Genomic DNA, 22,742 nt, shown 5'->3' on the forward strand with positions numbered 1-22,742 from the left:
GACACGAACACACCCTTTACAAATAAGCAAACAAATCCTCAGTCACTAGTTATGAAAATGTAAGTTAAACCAGGGACACTGGTAAATGGCAATATTCCTGGCGGGCAATTTGTCGGTGAGAAAAACAGAATAAAAAGTTTGTATTTTTTGGTACAGTGTCAGAAAATGGAAGACAAGGAAATAAGACATTAGAAACCAACGTGCAGAGCTGTGAGTTTTCCAGCAGCAAACCGCCGAAGCCCCCGAGGGCACAGCAGTCAGCTGGGAACACAGGCGTCACCAGCGCCAAGAGGGCCCAGCGCTGCCCTGCGCCACGTCCGTCACACCCTCCTCCCCTTCGACTCACGCGTAAAATTTAAAGATCACGCTACTATACCTGAACAGATTTAGTACTAAACTTCTCCACACAGCTATGAAAGTGAAAGTGTTAGTCACTACGTCCTGTCTGATTCTTTTTGAGACCCCATGGACTGCAGCCCACCAGGCTCCTCTGTCCATGGGACTTTTCAGCCAAGAATACTGGAGAGGGTTGCCGTTTCCTTCTCCAGGGGATCTTCCCAACCCAGGGGTCAAACCCAGGTCTCCTGAATTGTAGGCAGGTTCTTCATCGTCTTAGCCACCAGGGAAGCGCGCCTCACACAGCTATAAATATATTAAAACCCCCCAAATCCCTTCTACAGGCAAAAGTAAACATACACATTGTTAATACTGGTTGGTTTGGCTAATGTGGATAGCCTTCTATTAATATTTGTCAAATTTTCCTTAATGAGAACATGTCAGTTTTGTATTTTTCATTTCGAAAGTTTATAGAGATTTTGATGATACTGCAAACCTCATACAGTTCCTTCATTGCCGCAAGCTTAGACTCAAACTTTTCCAGACTCCAGACAGTTGAGACCCCAAGCTGCAGATTACGGACCCGAATACAAGTATCAAAACTGCTTCCTTTATCTGACACCACATGTCTGAAAGAGAAACCAAAGGAAAAAATGCTTCTCCTAAAATACACATAACAAATACACATAACCAAGAGATTCTGGAAATAGAACAACTCCCATAAAACTCAGTCCACCAATTAAGTCTCTCCAGAGTTAAGTACTTCTGTTCTAGTTATAATCAGGTCTAGGATATACTACATACTAAAATAACTTCTTACATAATAACTTTTTAAATTAAAAATTCAATATTGCACATTTCTTTTAAAATGTGGAATACTAATAAATTCTCAACTCAAAAGAAAATTAGTAAATTCCTAAACCAGCTAAAATTAATCTGTTTATAAAATATTTTTAAAAGCCTTATTCACTCCAGAATGACCTCTGAAAGGGGAGTCTGAAGTGCCCCCTGGGGATCCTGACACCTGCTCACTCCTAGCCGGGCACGTAGAGCACTAAAGAAACTCAACAACAACAACAAAATCACACAGAGGGCAACTAGTTCAAAACGAAGAATGAGTTTACTAACAAGATAACTGCTCACCTGCCAAAAACATAATTCCTGTTTAACCTGCTGCTGATGGCATTGGCTTCCTGAATCATGACGGACAGCTTCATGGAGCTCCAACTGGGCTGCACTGGCAGGAGGCAAGAGAGGAGGTTGAGAACAGGGTATGAGCACCAACACACCCCCGGGCACAGCTCCTGAAACCCGGCTTCGCACGAACGGCGTCAACTGTGCATCAGAGACGGGCAGGGCGCTAACTCGGGGACTTTTCTACAACCCTCACGGCGAGAAAAAACACTCTTCACCCAAAACGAGGTCTCTCACCCGTGGACGCAGGGAAGAAAAGTAGAGTTTACAGACAGGAAATGCCACAGATGCTGCTTTTCCTCCATCATTTCTACAGATCTTCTCTTTTTCCTAATGACTACGTTAAAGCATTAGATGAAGGATACTACAGCTTTAACTTACATAGAACCACAATCCTTTTATATTTTGCCTGAAATTTTAAAAGTATATAGATAGATATAGACAGAGATAGAAATACATCAGGAAACAAAAACAATTTTAGTCCACAATTCCATGTTCCTAATTCAGATTTACGATTTTATCACAGACACTCTCTATGTTGTTCAGTCAAACTTATAACCAGTATTCCATTAGAAGCATTTTTTTCAAAGAAGCATTTTTTTCAAAGAATAAAGTTCATTATTCAGGTGAATTAAAAAAAAAATCAAGTATTCGTGGCAAGGCACTATTTTAGGACCTAAGAGCAACAAAAAGATGAATTAACAAAATGTTCTTATCTCTTGCAAGAAACATAAGGAGCATCCCTGCAGAGTAATTTGACATAAACGCTGTGGGGAGAGCCTGGCACCACTACCAGGTCTGCTTGCTGAAAGACAGAGCCTGGCCGACGCCCTGCGGGAACCTGCTGCGCGGCAGCCTGGGGACCGCCACAAGCCTGGAAGCAAGGCCCTCCAGGAACACCCCCTGGACGCTCCCGGCCACAAGTCACAAGGGGCGGAGCGAGCGGGCAAGGCACGGACCACGTTTGTACACGGATCCAAACGATGCAAACAAATGTATCTTAAAAATTACGAAATAATCCAGGAAAGTTGAATATGGACTAGATCTCTAGTGAGTATAAGAAACTAATACTAATGTTTTAGTCGTGAGAACAACGTCAGAGTTAAGCTTCAGAGAGTGACAGAGGAAAGAGGCCTTCTCTCACTTGGAGACACATGGGAACGTATTTGCAGATCAAGTGATAGGCTGTTTGGGTTTTTGCTTCAGAACGCTCCACGGAGGCAGCAGACTGAGCAGGGGCTGGAACAAAACTGCACTTGCGTGGGGAACTGCTGAGGATGGCGAAAAGTATGTAAGGGTTCACTGAAGCAATTTCTGGGCTTTCACAGTTTATTTGAGATTTTCTGTAATTAAAAAAAATCAACTTACATTGAAAACATGCTGTGTTCTACAGAGGAATGTAGAAATGTACAAAAAAATACTTCCAAGTAAGAAAGAAAGTGATGTGTACGATGATTACACACAACTTAGATAATTCTTATAAAATAAGAATTCAGAATTAGATTAAGACATTTTATAAAACATGATACACATGAAAATAATACTTAGAATTCTGTTTACTATTTGATCCTATAAGTAAATATTCTAAAAATAATAGCTCATACAAATTTATCTAGACCCAGAGAAGTCCATTAACACGTAGAATAAAACATTTGAATATGCAAGGATAGCTAACGTCTTAGTAGCTGTATCAAACAGTGCACGTTTAGAGTGCCTGCTAAGGTCTCCACTCACCTGTGAAGGCTTTGCCCCTGTGGCTCTGACTCTGCTGTAGACTCTGCACTTCCTGAGCAATCCTCTGCTTCTCTGTTTCTAGAGCTTCCAGAATTTTTGCGTGGCGAATCCTGTGGTCTTCTAAAGCCTGGGTGACATTCATTCACGTGGAGCCACACACGAGAGCATGCAAAGAGAGGAACTGTGAACCAGATTGGTAACGCCAGCACACGACATAATTCTTGTTCCACAGGACGCATTTTATTAAGCAGGAAAGGCTTTAAAAAACAACTTATACAGTATCTTTAGAAAACAATTTTTTTCCTCCACAAAATCAGGAGGAATTTCTGATGACATAACCTTTTTCTTCCCATTGATAGGAGTATAAAAATCTTCAGGGAAAAAACTACTCAAAAAAGCCCACACTCAAGAACAACTGTTGACTAAATTAAACAGTTAAATGAAAACAACACCTAAAAACCTCGTTTGACACCAATAAGCTATCTAATAGCCTACTGGTAATTGTTTTCAAGATGTAAACTGTTCTTAAAACTCTCTGTGGTGGTTCACTGGCCACTCCAGTTCTAGATCTGCTAATACTTTTTTAAAAATCCAGTTTTCCCTCCAGACAGTCACACTAGCTGCATGATGAAGTCACCTGCTTTGTCGCCAGGGCCTCCATTTCCAGCCGCTTTCTGTTGACATGAATTTCCTGCTCAAAGCGCTGCTTCGCTTCTTCCAGTTCCTCAATTTTGTGATTCGCCTTTTGGTTATTTATTTCCTGGATCTTCTTCCTTTGAGATTCTTCTTTCTTTAAGCAACAATAGTAAAAAGTAAATAGGGCAAAAATACAGAGCAATTCTTCAAAAACAAGATCAGTCAGTAAAGAGTCTGCCTGCAATGCAGGAGACCAGGGTTCAATCCCCAGGTCAGGAAGAGCCCCTGGAGAAGGAAATGGAAACCCACTCCAGTATTCTTGCCTGGAGAATTCCACGGACAGAGAAGCCTGGTGGACTAAAGCCCATGGGGTCGCAAAGAGTCGGACACGACTGAGCAACTAACACACAAATAGGGCAAAAATGTAGAACAATTCTTGAAAAACATCAAAAAAGTACAAAAGTTCCATTTTTAAAATCAATGCACAAGAAATTGACCCAGGGATGGAAAAGGGGCCCTGGAGCGTCTCCACCTCGTCTAGGTTGACTGACCGACTGGAAAGAACCACACCACTCGCCCACCCTCCCGACCGCTGGCCCCTGGACGGTTCGGGGAAGCTGATGTCCAGCAGACAGGAGAGCCGAGGCCCGAGGAGGGGATGGAGCCCCTTGGTACCTCCCCTTCCCCGAAAGCCGCGTTTCCCCCGGGACGCCCCAGGCCCACCTAGAATCCTAAGTTCACTCGGGACACCCTGACAGGGAAGGAAGACAGCTCGGCCTCCTACCAGCTCCGCCTCCAGCACTTTGATCTTGCTCTCGTACGCAGCTTTTTGAGAGGAGAGCTCTTGCTGGGCCATCTCTTTCACGATCTGGATTCCTTGCATCATTTCTTCCTTGGCTCTCACCTGCGCCTCCTTTATTTCTGCCTCAAGCCTGCAAGGCAGCGAACAGTCACAGCGTGTGCCGTCAGCCTTCACACCAGAGGAGCTCTCAACTGATTAAGATGTTTTCAGTTAAACCAAAGTTCAAACCTCAGAACTTAAATTTCGGACTTTCTCTCAAAAGCATTCTTAAATGTTTATTAGCTCGAGAACTGTTTACACAAAATATAAAAGAGAAAATATAAAAGGATGAAAATTCGCTTATTTCTAGGCCACTCCGCTCTACACACACGAGTACTCACTGTAACCTCTGGGCCGTCAGCAAGTCGTTTTTGGCCGACTCAAAGTCTTCTGGGCGCTTGCTCACAGGATTCTCTCTGCTGGGTGGCTGCTCCCCTTTCTGGACTTCCATTGGGTGATTAAATCTAAAATAATGATCGCCACCAAGAATCACCCGATCACCCTAAGGCACACAAAAAATTGACCACTGGAGGTGAGTCCAAACCAAAAATCACCATGGGACAAATCGCCGTGCTCAACAATTCAATGCAGTCTAGTATCACTAACGATGAACACAAGAATCACAGCAGCTAACGTTTATGCAATACCTGAGAGAGTCAATTCCTAGGCAGGCTGATAAGAAGCCCAGGGTCCCCGAGGAGGAGAAAGGGGTCTGGGGGTCTCGAAGAGGAGATAGGGGTCTGGAATTCCCAAGGAGGAGGAAAGGACAAACATCTGTTTTTCCTCTACATTCCTTACTCTTAGTCACATAAAATGTTTTTTCTTTAAGCCCAGAACTGGGCTCCCCAGGTGGCACTACTGGTAAAGAAGCCGCCTGCCAGTGCAGGAGACACCAGAGACCTGGGTTCAGTCCCTGGGTCGGGAAGACCCCTGGAGGAGGAAACAGCAACTCACTCCAGTATTCTTGCCTGGAGAATCCTATGGACAGAGGCTACAGTCCAAGAGGCTACAAAGAGTCGGAGGAGACTGAACACACAGGATGATACAGAACTGATGATTACACAACAAACAACTCAGTTTAAACTCTATACTGAGGATTATATAACAACAATGTATCCTGCTGAGGACAGTTTCTCCTTCCTGAAAACCTTCTGGCTAATCCTGTTATCTTAAAATGTAAACTATGGGAGCGGGTCTAGTAAGATGTTTACAACCTTGAGACACTCTTTTAATTTACTGTAATAACCAGTTTAAAAAAGTATATAACTCCCTTGCTAACACTGGAAAGGGGCGCTCTCCGCCCCCCTTCTTAGTCTGTGTGAGAAGCTTCCTCTGTCCCTTTTTCACTTTAATAAAACTCTGCTTCACAAAAGCTCTTGAGTGATCAAGCCTGGTCCCTGGTCCTGAAGCTCAATCTTCTTCGGAGATCATGAATCCGACATCATTCACCGTAAGCTACCGCACAGTCCATAAGCCAAGAACTGGGGCAGACACGCTGCCTACGTGCCTATTATTAACCCGACTCTCGGAATGAGGACGCTAATAGAGCATAGAGGCCGACAGTCACGGCGCTAAGCACCGGCTGAGCTCAGTCTGCAGACACTGCTCTAAGAACCGCGCACAAGCTAATGCTTCCAGCAGCCCCATCTCCACCCTCCCTGGGAGACAGAAAGACAGACACCATGTGGCCACAGGCCTCGCCTCGCCAGCAACAGCATTTGTGCCTGTTCCCCTAATGTCGTCGTTAAAGTCCTGGGGAGGGTAACACACAGTCACCTGGGCTGAATAACGTCTCAAAGGTCAAAGAGCAGCTGGCAGGGCTGAGGCTTTGACCCAAGCCCAGCTCTGCCCCGGACATGTAACGGTGCTGCCTGGGCAGCTCCCAGGGGCTGGTCTCTGCACAAAGGCAGGCGATTTGTGAAACACCAGAAGAGAGAGTGTGAGAGCCAGAGAGTCCTCCCCCTCGCTCTCTGCTGATCTCACAGAGGAGAGAACCAGGCTCAGCAAAACTGAATCCCGTGCTCAAAGCACAACAGCTTCTTGCGTTTCAGCAGCGGCCAACTTACATGGTGCAACACTGTCGGCTCCGAAATCAGTTTTCCGTTTACGTATGTCTTTGCTTCCCCGGCCGGGACGATACTCACTGTCCCACTGGAATTGGTGATGGTGCTGTGAAGACAGGGAGCCCGTGGTTACGGTGATGGACAGACTGACGAGGAAGGAAAAGCAGGACACGTAATGCTCCCTGGGGTGCTCCTTCAGTGAGAAGGTTCCTGTCAATTTATGACAATAGTAACGTACAAGAATCCCCTTATTTTCCTTCCATTAGATTTTGAACCTTTGCTGAAAAAAGCCTGGCTTCTCTAACAATTCTATCCAGCAGTGATAGGAAAATTTTTCATTGTGTGTATTATGATTAAAACTACTTAAAAAAACACTAACCCCTCTCCTCCCAAAATGAAAAAAGAATACACAAACATTAAGGGAAAATACATTAAAATACTTACAAGTACTGACCCATGTACTCTAACCAAGGGCCAGGCGAGTCGGGGACTTCCTGGCCCCCTTCTGGACTCTTCACTCTTTGGGGCACGTTCTGTATCTTTGCCACAAGTGTAAATAATGCTGGACTCATGTGGTACAGAAAACAGTTAAGAGAAGACCAAGAGGACTAAAGATCAAGGAGCCAAACCACACCAGGTGCAAAGACACCGTGGAGCCCAGATGACCAAGACCACGCGATATTAGTGAGAACACGCACTCTGTATCTTTAGAAACTTTTTTAATGTGAACACCACATTAAAAAAAAAAATCCACATCTTGTTTAAGATATGGTACTGGTAGAATTGGTTATTCACAAGGAAAATAAATGAATTTAGATCCCTACTTCACAGCAAACAAAAAATTCCAGACTACTTAAGGATTTAAATGTGAAAGCAAAATTTCAAAACATTTAAAAGAAAATTTGGGAGATTGTCTCTATAACCTCAATACAGAAAGGGTTTTTTTTTAACAAGACACAGAAACTGACAACCATAAAGGAAAAGATTCGCTTGTGTGATATACTAGGAACTTTGATCCATTGAAAGGTACCATAAGAGAGAGAGATGAGCCACACGCTGGAAAAGCTATTTACAATGCATGAAACTCACAAAAACCTGCCAACCAAGACACAGAAAGGTCTGCTACAAATTATGAAGGAAAAAACAATACAATACAATTGAAAAATGGACAAAAGACATGACCAAGTTACAAACAAGTTACAAAAGAGCAAGCAAAATTGGCCAAAATATGTGAGGATTACTAGTCAAAGAAATGCAAACAAATGCCCACCAAGTTGCCAGTTTGCATACACCCAGCAGTGCTAAGTGTTGGCAAGGATCTGAGGGTAACAGGAAGTCTGAGTGCCAACTGTGGCAGAACTGACGATCATTCTGGAAAGCAATCTGAAATCACCTCATAAAGGTGAATACGCACATATCCTGCAGGCTGCTCTCTCCCCTCCTAGACACACGCTTAGGGCTGCTTCCCAAACTTGGATATTATCGTGACACGGTAACTGCAAAGTTGCCACGCTCATACAGCACGGGGGGCAAACAGAAGGGCCCAGGCGCCAGGCTGCCCCAAGGGCCGTCTCGCATGTTGACACTCCAGGGACGCGCTACCCGTTTGTACCAGGAGACGTGTCCACGCGCTCACAGCAGTGCTGTGGGGGTGGAATGTGAGAAACCACCGAACGTCTACCGACAAAATAGACCGGTAACTGCACACCACGTGACACTCTGCAGCCGGGAAAACGCAGGTGTGTCAACAGAGACGAGTCATGAAAACACACTATGGAGCTAACACAGTTCACACGAACCGTCACCCCAGCAACACACGCAGCATCGCTCCACTCACAGGAGCAGAAGTTTAAATTCATCATCCAACCAAAACTCTGGCCTTAATGATGGATAGAAGTGTCATGCCTGAGACTGTAACTCCAGGAAATGACCCCGTGGCCACATCACACGCACAAAACAGAAACGCAGCAACACCACCCCGACGTCACTCCTCATAGGAGAGCAGCGGACCTGCCGTCCTCACGGAACGCCCCCACCGTCGGCTTTCCTGGCCAGCAGAGGCCCTCTCAGAGTTACACACCAGCGCCTCAGCGTGAATGGAGACGTGTGGGAAGGGAGCTGCAGGGGGCAGATCTGAGGGACGCACCAGTGGTCGTCGGCAATCAGCACGCCCGACAACTGAATGTCGTGGCTGGAGCTTGGTCTGTACTTTCCGACTGTGGTTGTCCCCTCTTTTATCATGTATAACAGGATCTCCGACAGCTGAGGGTCTTCGTTGAGGTTGACCAGGTTTGGCAAATGGTTGTCCATTTGAAAGGTAATTCCTGCTTTCTAGTAGAAGTCAGAAAAATAGTTAACCTTGATCAGGAGCATGAAACTGTTAAACCCACCTAAAATGAAAGGTCTGTGTTAAACGTGAAAGTCACAGGACATGTGACTTGGTAATTAACGGTCTCTTAGACCCTCTCCTCCCGACGGCCCCATAAGTGTGGCTGGCATACCTCTTAGAAGCCTCGCAGGGTGACGCTGACCCTGTGTCCCTCACCACCCTCAGCCCACTCGGGGCTCAGCCTGGTGTCTCCATGCACCTGTCCTCACCCGCAACCGTCCACAGCGGGTCGGGTCCTGCGACCGCGTCTCTGCGGCCACCACCAGGTCCCCGTACCGTGACAATAACCTCCTGATCGCACGATGCAGGATGCACCTTTCAGGCACCATTCCCCACTTCCCTGTCTACACACACCTCAGGAAAACCCTCTTGAACCTGTCAGCTTCCCTCCTTTCCAGCCCCTGCACCCAGCACCCCCACCAGCCAGCCCACCCACCGCCTGCCCCAAGCTCTCGTCACCTCCTCCCGTAACCCCAGCCATAGCTCCGAGATGGGTCCCTTTCCCGGCCTTCCTCTTCCCTCCCTTGAACCCTCTCTCACACCCTCACCAGGAGAACCTGTCCAGACCCAGGAGGATTGTCCCTGTCCTTCCACCTAAAACCCGCCATGGCCCGCCCACTGGTCCTCACTGCATTGTGGGCCAGCTGTGCCCCCCTCTCCAGTCTGACCCATCCCAGCAGCCACGCATCTGTGCCTAACTCTCAGGGCATCAGGCTGCATCTTTGCTTAGACGTTTAGACTTTGGAAACCAACAAGCTCCTGCTCACTGTACAAGATTTTGCTTAGTTGTCCCTTCTGTTTGAAGTCCTCCCAGTGACCGCCCTCATCATGGGGAATTACTGCTGCTCCTCGGCCACTGCATTAGGGTGACTCATACGGCACAGTGTGAGTGCCCACCAGTGCCCACCACTGTGTACCTAATAGATGGCACATGCGTGGTTTCACCCTCCAATCACACGACACTTCAGTAAACCTCCCTCTGGGTCACACGTTCTCTGGGTTCACCTCGGCCTCCCCAGGCCTGGCACAGCAGCAACATGTGACATCTGTTGAACCCATTGAACCAACGTGAAGAGAACTAGATTGTTTGTATTTTAACTTTCCAACCAGCTCACAGGCTCTAAGCCATCACAATCCTGATCTTAAAGCTCCTCACAAGATTCCCTCTAAGATTTTGCTCTGTACAGTTGGTATACAGTGAGCATTTGAGAAGTTACATCTGCATATTTACTGGCATGTCTCTTTGCAAATCTTCAGTCAGTTTAGCGAGCTGAAATGATACCTGTAACTCCTTTGTTACTTGAAGTTTTCTTTTTTCAGCTTGTTCAAGTTTTTCTTTCCACATTCTTTTCAAAGAAAAACAAAAGTTTAAAAGGGTTAAAAAATATCTAGATATATAAATGATTAAGAATCAAGAGATAATCAACAAAACTTAGAAAACCACTCAGGAGTATTCAAACATCATGGTCTGGGGATGAGCTGCTCCACTCGTATGGGAGGGAGGGGTGCCTCCCCGCCGGCCCCCCGCCCACCCCCACCAGCCCAGGGAGCCCGGGCAGCACAGGGTCTGACTGCCTGGGGCCCAGAGCCCACCTCTGCATGTTTGCCATGTCTCTCTCCTGCTGATGCAGCTTCATTCTCAAGGATGCTATTTCTTGCCGGCAGAGCCTGTACCGTTCAGGGTCAATGTTCTGACTGCTTCTTTGGGCAGCTTTTAACTTTTCAATTTCCGCTTTCAGTTCTAAACATTTGTAAAAAAGGGCCTGATTAATAACATTTGATATACAGTCCACTAGACATGAACATCTGCTCTTCCATTTGAAATCTTAAGAACCACTAAGTGAAATTTTACTTTAATTACTTACAAATCCCTACCTAGCCTTAACCTGAAAAACCGCTCCCCTGTTAATGAATCCCTCCCTCTTAGCAGGATGGCCACGAAATGTATTCTCCAACACAGGGCACCTGAGGGGGACCGGGCACCCATCTGGGACGGCAGGTGCGAACCAGCCCTGCCCCGGCACACCGTACCCATAAGGACTGGGGACAGAGATCAAAGGTTTTCCCAGCTGGAATTCAGAAGACCTACGTTTAATGGAAATGGCCCCACTGGTAGAAGAGAGCAGATGCAAAGGGGGAAAGACTGAGCGGGAGCCAGCCCGCACCCGAGGGCGCCATGCACCATCGAGCCGCGGCGGGAGGGACGCAGGGCTGGGGAAGCGCGGGCTGCGGGCGCTGAGGGCGGGGCGGCCGCTGCTCCCAGAGCCCCCCGGCCCGCCCCATCCCCGGCCCCGCCTGCCTGCTCCCTGCGCGCTCGGCGCCGGCCTTCCGGGAAGGTGACGAGGCGCTGCTGCAGCCAGCGTGAGAGGAAAAGCCTCGGCTCTAAAACCGCTTATTTTCACGACTGAGGTGAGTGAGTGAGACGAAACTCCCGCCCAGCGCCCTTCAAGTCCGAGCCGCTCACCCCGGATGAGGCCGGCGCTCAGGTCCTCGTTGACCCTGGCGGCGGTGACGATGCTGCGGGCCTGCGCCGCGTACCTCAGCGTGCTCAGCGTCTCCTCCACGCTGCTGCCCGCCGGGCTGACCGTGGCGACCATGGCGGTTTTCGAGTTTCCGCTCAGACTCTCCTTCAGCAGCCTGCGCGGAGAACAGCCCCCGTCAGACTTGGCGTCCGCGGTGACCTCACGACACCGGGCGCGGGGCGGGCGCAGCGCCCAGCGGTGACCTCGCGACACCGGGCGCGGGGCGGGCGCAGCGCCCAGCGGTGACCTCGCGACACCGGGCGCGGGGCGGGCGCAGCGCCCAGCGGTGACCCCGCGACACCGGGCGCGGGGCGGGCGCAGCGCCCAGCGGTGACCCCGCGACACCGGGCGCGGGGCAGGCGCAGCGCCCACCGCGGGACAGCGGGCCCGGCGCCCCCTCACGCAAAGGCCGCGGGCAAGGCTTCTGGACTCGCAGCTCTGCGTAGGTCTCTGAGCACTTGATTTCCTCCCACGCTTTCTATATTGTTTTGTGAAACAACAGTCTGTGCAGAGATTTTAAAATGTGGGTAACTATCCTATCCTTAGTGAAATTCCTCTCCGCGCACTAGACTGGGAACTGCTTCAGGGAGGGACCGTGCTGGTGGTCTTTGGGTTTCTGGAGCCACCATGAGGGTTCAAAGCACCTGCTTGGAAGTGCAGAAAATGATGGATGAACATTATAAACACAAATTTTGTTCTCTGTTACTAACATACGCAAAACCCTTATTTGAGAGGGGAAAAACAAGCATGAGACTAAAAAGCCTATCTTTACGAATACAGAATGAATCAGTCTCAACTTTCAAAAGTTATTCTTAATTTTCAAGAGGCATTAAAGAAAATCAGACTGTTCTCTGACAGGTTTTGAGGTGGCGATTACAATATAATAAAGTATATAAAGATACGCTGCTGTCAAGGAGAGAGACGTCCTTCTCAACACTGAATATTAAATCTACACAGATGTAATCTAAATGGAACATATCTGAAGTTACATACACACTCACTCATGAATACTTTTTGAACCAGCCAGTGTGTGCTGAGCTTCACTTTACACACACAGTCGTGTGTCTGGTGACACCACATGTGCTCAAACATCAGGCACGAATAACAGCAAACACAGAACAGAGGCCGACATGACGCAGCACACACCGCGCATCAAGAGCTTCTGTGTGTGCAAGCTCAGTTACACAGCCATGCCCGACTCTGCAACCCCATGAAGGGACTGCAGCCCCGGTTCCTCAGTCCATGGGATTTTCCGGCAAGAATACTGGAATGGGTTGCCATTTCCTTATCTAGGGGACCTTCTCAGTCCAGGGATCGAACCTGTGTGTCTCCTGTCTCCTGACGGGCAGGGGGGCTCTTTGCCACTGCACTGCCTGGGCAGCCTCCCAGAGCTTTACACCCACCATCGACCCTCACCATCCCAGGGGCTCAGTGCTGAAGCATCTGCCGGCCAACGCAGGAGACTAGGGTTCAGTCCCCGGGTCAGGGAGATACCCTGGAGGAGGAAATGGCAACCCACTCCAGTGTTCTTGCCTGAGAGTCCCATGGACAGAGGAGCCTGGTGGGCTACAGTCCACCAGCAGACTGCAGTCAGGTATGACTGAGCGACTGAGCACACACACACACAACCCTAAAAGACAGGTCTGGATATCCCCTTATTACAGGCGAGGAGACAGGTGGGGGACTAGCAAGGTCAAGTCCAGGTAGCCTGGCTCTTGAATCCATACGAGAGTTACATGAGCCGGTCTATGCCCCTTTCCCACACTACTCTCTGTATCTTGTACATTCTTTACTCTTCAAGAGCTACTTGCCATGTGAGGACAGACTCGCGGTAAGGAATGAACACGCTCCGCCCGCCAGCCTGCTCGGACAGTGCAGAGATGACCTTGCCCAGGGTCAGCAGCGACTTGTTAATGCTCACACCTTCCTGGGGACAAGATCAAACATTTTAATCAAACGTAACTGCTCCAGAATAAATTTGTTTCACAAAATATATTTCTTCCCTAATTGCTCCTTGGAAGAAAAGCTATGACCCACCTAGACATCATATTAAAAAGCAGAGACATTACTTTGCCGACAAAGGTCCATCTAGTCAAAGCTGTGGTTTTTCTAGTAGTCATGTATGCATGTGAGAGAAGGACTATAAAGAAAGCTGAGCACAGAAGAATTGATGCTTTTGAACTGTGGTGTTGGAGAAGACTCTTGAGAGTCTTCTTGGACTGCAAGGAGATCCAACCAATCCATCCTAAAGGAAATCAGTCCTGAATATTCATTGGAAAGACTGATGCTGAAACTGAAGCTCCAGGACTTTGGCCACCTGATGTGAAGAGCTGACTAATTGGAAAAGACCCTATTGCTGGGAAGGATTGAAGGCAGGAGGAGAAGGGGAGGACAGAGGATGAGATAGTTGGATGGCACCACCAACTTGATGGACATGAGTTTCAGTAAGCTCCGGGAGTTGGTGAAAGACAGGAAAGCCTGGAATGCTGCAGTCCATGGGGTCACAAAGAGTCGGACCTGACTGAGCTACTGAACTGAACTGATAATCACTGAATAAATACTTTCTTTCAGAATCTACAAATTTCCTTTGGATTCAAAGTCTACTGTTTCTGAAAGCAATCATAACCAAGAACTATGGGTTCCTTTTTGAGCCTCAGACTGCAGTCTATGAAGTGCAGGTTCAGAGAGGGGTTTTTTTGGTTAAGTATGCTGAGCTTGTAATCTCCTAAAAACAAGGCACAGGACTGAGCTTCCCAACAGGAGGCGGCACTTTACCTTCAGCCGCTCCCCGCTGGTCCCGGTCGCTGAGCACCGCTCGCTGCCAGCCAGGTCCACGAGGTTTATGCGGCTCCGAATTCTGTGGTCCAGCTCCTCCCCCTCCACAAATTCTGTCTGGAGCAAGAGGGCATTAAAATAATACATCATAAGTTCTATCATGACTTGCCATCACCATAAGTCTGCAAAACAGGAAGTTACACAAGATTGCAAACACAAGGGATAAAGACACTGTGCTTCCTTGACTCCATGACAGTTTATCAGAACACACCGAGCAGTGCTTAGACTATGCCAGAATAAGAGAGACGACTTTAAAGGGCTAAACCCGTAACTACTCAGTTACATGAAGCAGAATAAGAGAGACGACTTTAAAGGGCTAAAGCCTGTAACTACTCACTTACATGAAGCAGAATAAGAGAGACGACTTTAAAGGGCTAAACCTGTAACTACTCAGTTACATGAAGCAGAATAAGAGAGATGACTTTAAAGGGCTAAACCCTGTAACTACTCAGTTACATGAAGGAAACAACAATAAATAGAGAAGAAGTGTAATTTATAAAAGCGTTGTTTATCCCAGCACTGAAGTAGCAAAATGTTTAAAAGCAACATAAATGTCCAACATCAGAGAAAAACCTGAGGACTTTTGATAGTCAAAGGAATACTATGTAGCTATGAAAAACAATATTTTGCAAATAATTTTAAAGGCATGAAATTGTTACAGATTTTGTAAATTTGTGATGTGTGATTGTAAAACAATTGAAAGATTATATACCAAACTGTTGAGGGGGTTTATCTGAGTAGTGGAACCTATGGCTAAATTTATTTTGGCCCTGCTGGGTCTTCACCGTGGCTCATGGGCTTCTCAAGTTGCAGCATGCAGGCTCTAGAGTGAGACAGCTCAGTAGTTTTGGTGTGCTGGGTCTTAGCTGCAATATATGGAATCAAACCCGGTCCCCTGCATTGGGAACGCAGAGTCTTATCCATTGGAACACCAAGGGAGTCCCTACATTATCTAAAATCCTTTACTTTCTGAGATGTCTTTTCAAACACAAGTATTATGTACTATTGATAATATATTACCATCCACTGATATGACGGGAGTCATCGTGTGTATGCGCTAAAACCCAATTATGTTACATACTTATGTGACTATGCTTTTACCTTTGATTTAAAGGAGGAAATAGGGACAACATACAACTTGAATATAGCAGGCATCTTTCCTAAGAAAGCCCTCAGCGACGTGGTACCTTGGCCTGCGTCATCACCAGCGTGAGCACGGAGTGAGAGCGTGAGCTCTTGTCGTTCATGCCGGTGGCCGCCGTGGCCTTCTGCTTGTTCCCCAGCTGCAGCCAGACCTGGCGAGGAAGGCGGGCCAGAGCTCAGATGGTGCCAACCAGGGCCAAGTGTGAAGCAAGCACATATACACACACCAATAATCACTTTGCAAAATAAAATTATCAATACATATTTATTTACTCATTTGTATTACCATTTTCTAGCTGTTCATTTTCTCTGTCTCAGAAACTTAAATCAGAAGTTAATACCGTGAAAAGGTTATTTCTACAACTCTAAACTGACATGATTATCAATTTGTTTTTAGTTTAGAAAAGTAATTCTTTTTATTAAAGTTTACACAAACAAAATCAACTGATTAGAAATTAACAAGATTAACCTTTTATTTATGAGAACAGCAAGTAAGGGGAAATATTCTCATAAGTATTTATGACTCTGATCTTTCTATCTAGTGGAGAGAAGACAAAATACAATCAACCTTACCTGGATATCAGAATGAGAACTGACAACATTCCTATTTTAAAAAAGCAAAAAGACAAAATCCATTTTACTGATGATCAATCACACTCCTGCTCTTATAAAAGAACCACCTTTCAATTATATAATTATTCCATGGATATCACAATGGAATAGATATTATTATATTGATTTGACAGTCATTTTTTCCATTCTATAAGGTAGGAAATAAAATATAATGCTTTAATTCTATCAAATTTTTAAAAATATGGTTTTTCTTAATATAATGAAGAACCTTAGCATTTGAACATTGGAATATCCAAGTCATGAGACCAAAACATAAACTTTAACCCCCATGTTGGCACAGGTACCCGTATACACACATAGGGTGTGGTTCGGCAAAGGTGTATGTACAAGTACAGGCACGCATGGGTGTGGGTTTGCGGGTGTCGTGGGTCTCAGCACAATTCCAGATTTACTAAATGGAGTTAAATCTTCTCTCACCACTTTTCTGTTCCCTTAAAAAAGCATTTGGAGTTGAAAGCCAAACACATGACTGTCAGCATAGTTCCAACTCTAAGCACTGAACTCGGCACCTCCTCCCCTCCGCGGCTTCCAGAGACACATAAATCAAGAGGCTTGAGAGGCAGGCTGAACTCAGTGGGTAAGCGGGGGAGAGAGAGAGAAGTCAGAGAAGGTGACTTCCACTCGGTGTGATCAGTCCTCTATGAGAGCGCTTCACAGGCGCCCTGAGAGAGAAACACGAGAAGCAGCTAACTCTCCATTTAGAAAGAGGAAGGATGTCTAACTGGAGAGCACTGAGGCCACAAGACAACTGGGAGGCAGCGCCTCCCGGCTGGGGGGGACACTCAGGAACACAACAGGCCGTGCCCACCAGCCGCACGCACGTTGACAGGCCCCGCCCGCCCACCGCCCGTGCACACGTGCACAGGCCCTGCCCGCCCACCGCCCCCACTCATGTGGACAGGCCCCACCCGCCCGCCACCCAGGCTCACGTGGACAGGACCCGCCCACCCACCACCTGCGCTCACATGGACAGGCCCCGCCCACCCACCACCCATGCTCTCATGGACAGGCCCCACCCACCAGCCACCCAGGCTCACGTGGACAGGCCCTGCCCACCCACCACACCGGCCCGCATGCCGCACTCACGTGGACAGGCCCTCGACGTAGGGACCCGAGGCCGGGTGCTCCCGCACTCGCAGCTGTGGGAAACACAAGCTGCGTTAGCACAATACAAATATTCTATATAAAATGGACTTCCAATCATCTTTTTTTCTATATTTTGAGTCTACAGTAAAAAGACTTGTCTCCACTTTGCCCAGAAATGAACAAAAGGTTCTCACAGAAACACAGCTAAGCTGCAAGGCACCAGGAAACTGCCTCAGGATCACAAACCAGTCGCATTCGCCGCGTCCGACAGTAGATTTACTATGACACCAAATACCTTACAGGTTTGTTACTCTCAAGTCCTGCCACGGCTACTGCTCATGTGCTTGTAAATGGCTTTCAACAAAACAATTAATTTCAGTTAACATCTTCTTTAGTTTTACATTATACATTTTACACTTTATGAGCAGAAATTTTAAAACACATAGAAGTCTTAGAAGGAAATGCCAAGTTTTGCTTAAGTCTCTGCTGCTGCTGCTGCTGGTGCTAAGTCGCTTCAGTCGTGTCCGACTCTGTGCAACCCCATGAACTGCAGCCTACCAGCCTCCTCCATCCCTGTGATTTTCTGGGCAACAGTACTGGGATGGGGTGCCATTGCCTTCTCCCACTTAAGTCTCTAGATGCTGCCAAAGGCAGACGGAGTGACTTAGAGCAAGCGACCTCTTCAGATTATAGTTTCTCAATCTCCACAGTTCTTTTCACAACTAAAAATTTTTTCATTATAATAGGTATTTAAAAAGTTTATGCCTTGTGAAACTTTCTATTGCATAGAAAATATTATCTATAAGACATCAGCTTGCTAAATAATCCAGTGAAATACATATTCTTAAAAAAAAAAGTTTTCTTAAACTTCTACTTTTTTGGCTTCACAGACTTTTAGGCATTTGATATTTGACATGTGCGATCCAACTAAATCTTGGAATATATGATGTTTAATATTGACACAATACTTAAATAAAATGAGGTTACAGTTAATAACTCATTTAATGTCCACTAAGAATAATGTTCATCAGATTATCACGATGGTGTGATCACTGACCTAGAGCCAGACATCCTGGAATGTGAAGTCAAGTAGGCCTTAGAAAGCATCACTATGAACAAAGCTAGTGGAGGTGATGGAATTCCAGTTGAGCTATTCCAAATCCTGAAAGATGATGCTGTGAAAGTGCTGCACTCAATATGCCAGCAAATTTGGAAAACTCAGCAGTGGCCACAGGACTGGAAAAGGTCCGTTTTCATTCCAATCCCAAAGAAAGGCAATGCCAAAGAATGCTCAAATTACCGCACAATTGCACTCATCTCACACGCTAGTAAGATCAGATCAGATCAGTCCCTCACTCATGTCCGACTCTTTTCGACCCCATGAATCACAGCATGCCAGGCCTCCCTGTCGATCACCAACTCCTGGAGTTCACTGAGACTCACGTGCATCGAGTCAGGGATGCCATCCAGCCATCTCATCCTCTGTTGTCCCCTTCTCCTCCTGCCCCCAATCCCTCCCAGCATCAGAGTCTTTTCCAGTGAGTCAACTCTTCGCATGAGGTGGCCAAAGTACTGGAGTTTCAGCTTTAGCATCAGTCCTTCCAAAGAAATCCCAGGACTGATCTCCTTCAGAATGGACTGGTTGGATCTCCTTGCAGTCCAAGGGACTCTCAAGAGTCCTCTCCAACACCACAGTTCAAAAACATCAGTTCTTCGGCACTCAGCCTTCTTCACAGTCCAACTCTCACATCCATACATGACCACTGGAAAAACCATAGCCTTGACTAGACGGACCTTTGTTGGCAAAGTAATGTCTCTGCTTTAGAATATGCTATCTAGGTTGGTCATAACTTTCCTTCCAAGGAGTAAGCGTCTTTTAATTTCATGGCTGCAGTCACCATCTGTAGTGATTTTGGAGCCCCCAAAAATAAAGTCTGACACTGTTTCCACTGTTTCCCCATCTATTTCCCATGAAGTGATGGGACCGGATGCCATGATCTTAGTTTTCTGAATGTTGAGCTTTAAGCCAACTTTTTCACTTTCCACTTTCACTTTCATCAAGAGGCTTTTGAGTTCCTCTTCACTTTCTGCCATAAGGGTGGTGTCATCTGCATATCTGAGGTTATTGATATTTCTCCCAGCAATCTTGATTCCAGCTTGTGTTTCTTCCAGTCCAGCGTTTCTCATGATGTACTCTGCATATAAGTTAAATAAACAGGGTGACAATATACAGCCTTGACGAACTCCTTTTCCTATTTGGAACCAATCTGTTGTTCCCTGTCCAGTTCTAACAGTTGCTTCCTGACCTGCATACAGATTTCTCACGGGCAGATCAGGTGGTCTGGTATTCCCATCTCTTTCAGGATTTTCCAGTTTATTGTGATCCACACAGTCAAAGGCTTTGGCATAGTCAATAAAGCAGAAATAGATGTTTTTCTGGAACTCTCTTGCTTTTTCCATGATCCAGCGGATGTTAGCAATTTGATCTCTGGCTCCTCTGCCTTTTCTAAAACCAGCTTGAACATCAGGAAGTTCACGGTTCACATATTGCTGAAGCCTGGCTTGGAGAATTTTGAGCATTACTTTACTAGCGTGTGAGATGAGTGCAATTGTGCAGTAGTTTGAGCATTCTTTGGTATTGCCTTTCTTTGGGATGGGAATGAAAACTGACCTTTTCCAGTAAAGTAAAGTAGTAAAGTATTTACACACTTACACACTAGTAAAGTAATGCTCAAAATTCTCCAAGCCAGGCTTCAGCAATATGTGAACTGTGAACTTCCTGATGTTCAAGCTGGTTTTAGAAAAGGCAGAGGAACCAGAGATCAAATTGCCAACATCCGCTGGATCATGGAAAAAGCAAGAGAGTTCCAGAAAAACATCTATTTCTGCTTTATTGACTATGCCAAAGCCTTTGACTGTGTGGATCACAATAAACTGGGGAAAATCCTGAAAGAGATGGGAATACCACACCACCTGATCTGCCTCTTGAGAAATCTGTATGCAGGTCAGGAAGCAACAGTTAGAACTGGACATGGAACAACAGACTAGTTCCAAATAGGAAAAGGAGTACGTCAAGGCTGTATATTGTCACCCTGTTTATTTAACTTATATGCAGAGTACATCATGAGAAACGCTGGACTGGAAGAAACACAAGCTGGAATCAAGATTGCTGGGAGAAATATCAATAACCTCAGATATGCAGATGACACCACCCTTATGGCAGAAAGTGAAGAGGAACTCAAAAGCCTCTTGATGAAAGTGAAAGCGGAGAGTGAAAAAGTTGGCTTAAAGCTCAACATTCAGAAAACTAAGATCATGGCATCCGGTCCCATCACTTCATGGGAAATAGATGGGGAAACAGTGGAAACAGTATCAGACTTTATTTTTCTGGGCTCCAAAATCACTACAGATGGTGACTGCAGCCATGAAATTAAAAGACGCTTACTCCTTGGAAGGAAAGTTATGACCAACCTAGATAGCATATTCAAAAGCAGAGACATTACTTTGCCAACAAAGGTCCGTCTAGTCAAGGCTATGGTTTTTCCAGTGGTCATGTATGGATGTGAGAGTTGGACTGTGAAGAAGGCTGAGCGCTGAAGAACTGATGCTTTTGAACTGTGGTGTTGGAGAAGACTCTTGAGAGTCCCTTGGACTGCAAGGAGATCCAACCAGTCCATTCTGAAGGAGATCAGCCCTGGGATTTCTTTGGAAGGAATGATGCTAAAGCTGAAACTCCAGTACTTTGGCCACCTCATGCGAAGAGTTGACTCACTGGAAAAGACTCTGATGCTGGGAGGGATTGGGGGCAGGAGGAGAAAGGGACGACAGAGGATGAGATGGCTGGATGGCATCCCTGACTCGATGGACGTGAGTCTCAGTGAACTCCGGGAGTTGGTGTTAGACAGGGAGGCCCGGCATGCTGAGATTCATGGGGTCGCAAAGAGTCGGACACGACTGAGCGACTGATCTGATCTGAACAATAATGTTGGGCTTATTCAGTAAGTGGCAACACAGTTAGACCGCACATGGAAGCATTTGCTATCATGTAAGAGCACTGCAGTAATTAAGCCATGTACCATCTTGAGAACTAATATCATTCTATGCATCAATAAAAACAAATTAAAAACACTTAAGTTTTTAAATCTTACCGTTTGCTTTCTCTGCCCATTTTCACCTTTACAAACAAGAAGGTCATGAATCCTCTCATTGTAGACTTCAAAGAAGCTCATCTCAAGGTGGTAGCTGACCTAGCAGAGACGGAAACAAAGCAAGCAGTTTACCTGAAAGTCCTTGCGCTTCTTACACCTCAGATCTCTTAAGGCTGTAGGATCCCCATACAAGGCCTTCCCAGGTGGCTCAGGGTAAAGAACCCGCCTGCCCAGGCAGGAGACAAGAGACCCGGGTTTGATCCCTGGGTGGGGAAGATCCCCTGGAGGAGGAAACGGCAACCCCACTCCAGTATTCTTGCCTGGAGAATCCCTCGGACAGAGGAACCTGGTAGGCTACAGTCCATGGGGTCGCAAAGAGTCGGACACAACTGAGCGACTTAGCAGGCAGCACACATGCACACCTCTCCATATAAAGAACTCTTACAATTCAAAAACAGAAGACAAACAATCAATTAAAAAACAGGCATGTCTCCAAAGCAGATGCAGAGTCAACAGGCACAAGAAAAGGTGCCCAACACTGCAGGTCAGCAGGGAAAGCAGGTCAGAGCCACGGCAAAAAACCACTCACACCCACGAGGACGGCTGCGATCAAGGAAACGGAAAATAGAGAAGCTGCTCAGAGTTGGAATCGGAACCTCTGGGGCTGCGGGTGGGAATGTAAAATGGTCCAGGTGTCGCAGAAAACAGCTGGCAGTTCGTCAAAAGGTTCAGCATAGACTTACTATATATAACCCAGCAATTTCACATCTACCCAAAATAATTACAAATAAATTCAAATAAAAATTAGTCAAGAAAAATTGTTCACCAATATTCATAGCAGCACTAGATAGTGGGTTGGCCAAGAAGTTCCTTTGGGTTTTCCATCAGATGGTATAAATCAACTTTTTGGCCAACCCAATAACCAAAAGATAAAGACAGCTAAGTGTCCATCAGATAAGTGTCCAACAGCTAAGTGTCCAACAGATGAAGTGTCCATCAACAGATGAATGGATAAAGAGCACGCGGTGTATACATACAATGGAATACTACTGAGCCACAAGGAGGAACGAAGAGTCAGTACCTGCTGTACCCTCATGAACCTCAGGCTGCAGATACTCCATTTACAGGAAATGTCCAGAACTATAGGAAAATTACAAACTCCCAGACTACCCTCCCAACCAA

General features: G+C 46.4%; 1 protein-coding gene across 1 annotated transcript in view; it reads right to left on the reverse strand.

The window, feature by feature from the left end:
* The window catches only part of KIF14 (kinesin family member 14), a 49,351-nt gene that overhangs the window by 13,616 nt on the left and 12,993 nt on the right, over nt 1-22,742 (reverse strand). The window contains exons 5-21 of the mRNA XM_059875630.1: nt 21,561-21,659; nt 17,413-17,465; nt 16,267-16,297; nt 15,738-15,845; nt 14,491-14,607; nt 13,527-13,642; nt 11,658-11,830; nt 10,787-10,934; nt 10,476-10,539; nt 8,951-9,135; nt 6,808-6,910; nt 5,083-5,243; nt 4,685-4,832; nt 3,902-4,054; nt 3,265-3,391; nt 1,480-1,573; nt 833-965 (exon numbers count right to left, since the gene is read on the reverse strand). Coding sequence (XP_059731613.1) covers nt 833-965; nt 1,480-1,573; nt 3,265-3,391; nt 3,902-4,054; nt 4,685-4,832; nt 5,083-5,243; nt 6,808-6,910; nt 8,951-9,135; nt 10,476-10,539; nt 10,787-10,934; nt 11,658-11,830; nt 13,527-13,642; nt 14,491-14,607; nt 15,738-15,845; nt 16,267-16,297; nt 17,413-17,465; nt 21,561-21,659 — 2,013 coding nt within the window. The remainder of the gene's footprint in view (nt 1-832; nt 966-1,479; nt 1,574-3,264; nt 3,392-3,901; nt 4,055-4,684; nt 4,833-5,082; nt 5,244-6,807; nt 6,911-8,950; nt 9,136-10,475; nt 10,540-10,786; nt 10,935-11,657; nt 11,831-13,526; nt 13,643-14,490; nt 14,608-15,737; nt 15,846-16,266; nt 16,298-17,412; nt 17,466-21,560; nt 21,660-22,742) is intronic.

This window comes from Bos taurus, chromosome 16, assembly GCF_002263795.3.
Source record: "Bos taurus isolate L1 Dominette 01449 registration number 42190680 breed Hereford chromosome 16, ARS-UCD2.0, whole genome shotgun sequence".
NCBI lineage: Eukaryota > Metazoa > Chordata > Mammalia > Artiodactyla > Bovidae > Bos > Bos taurus.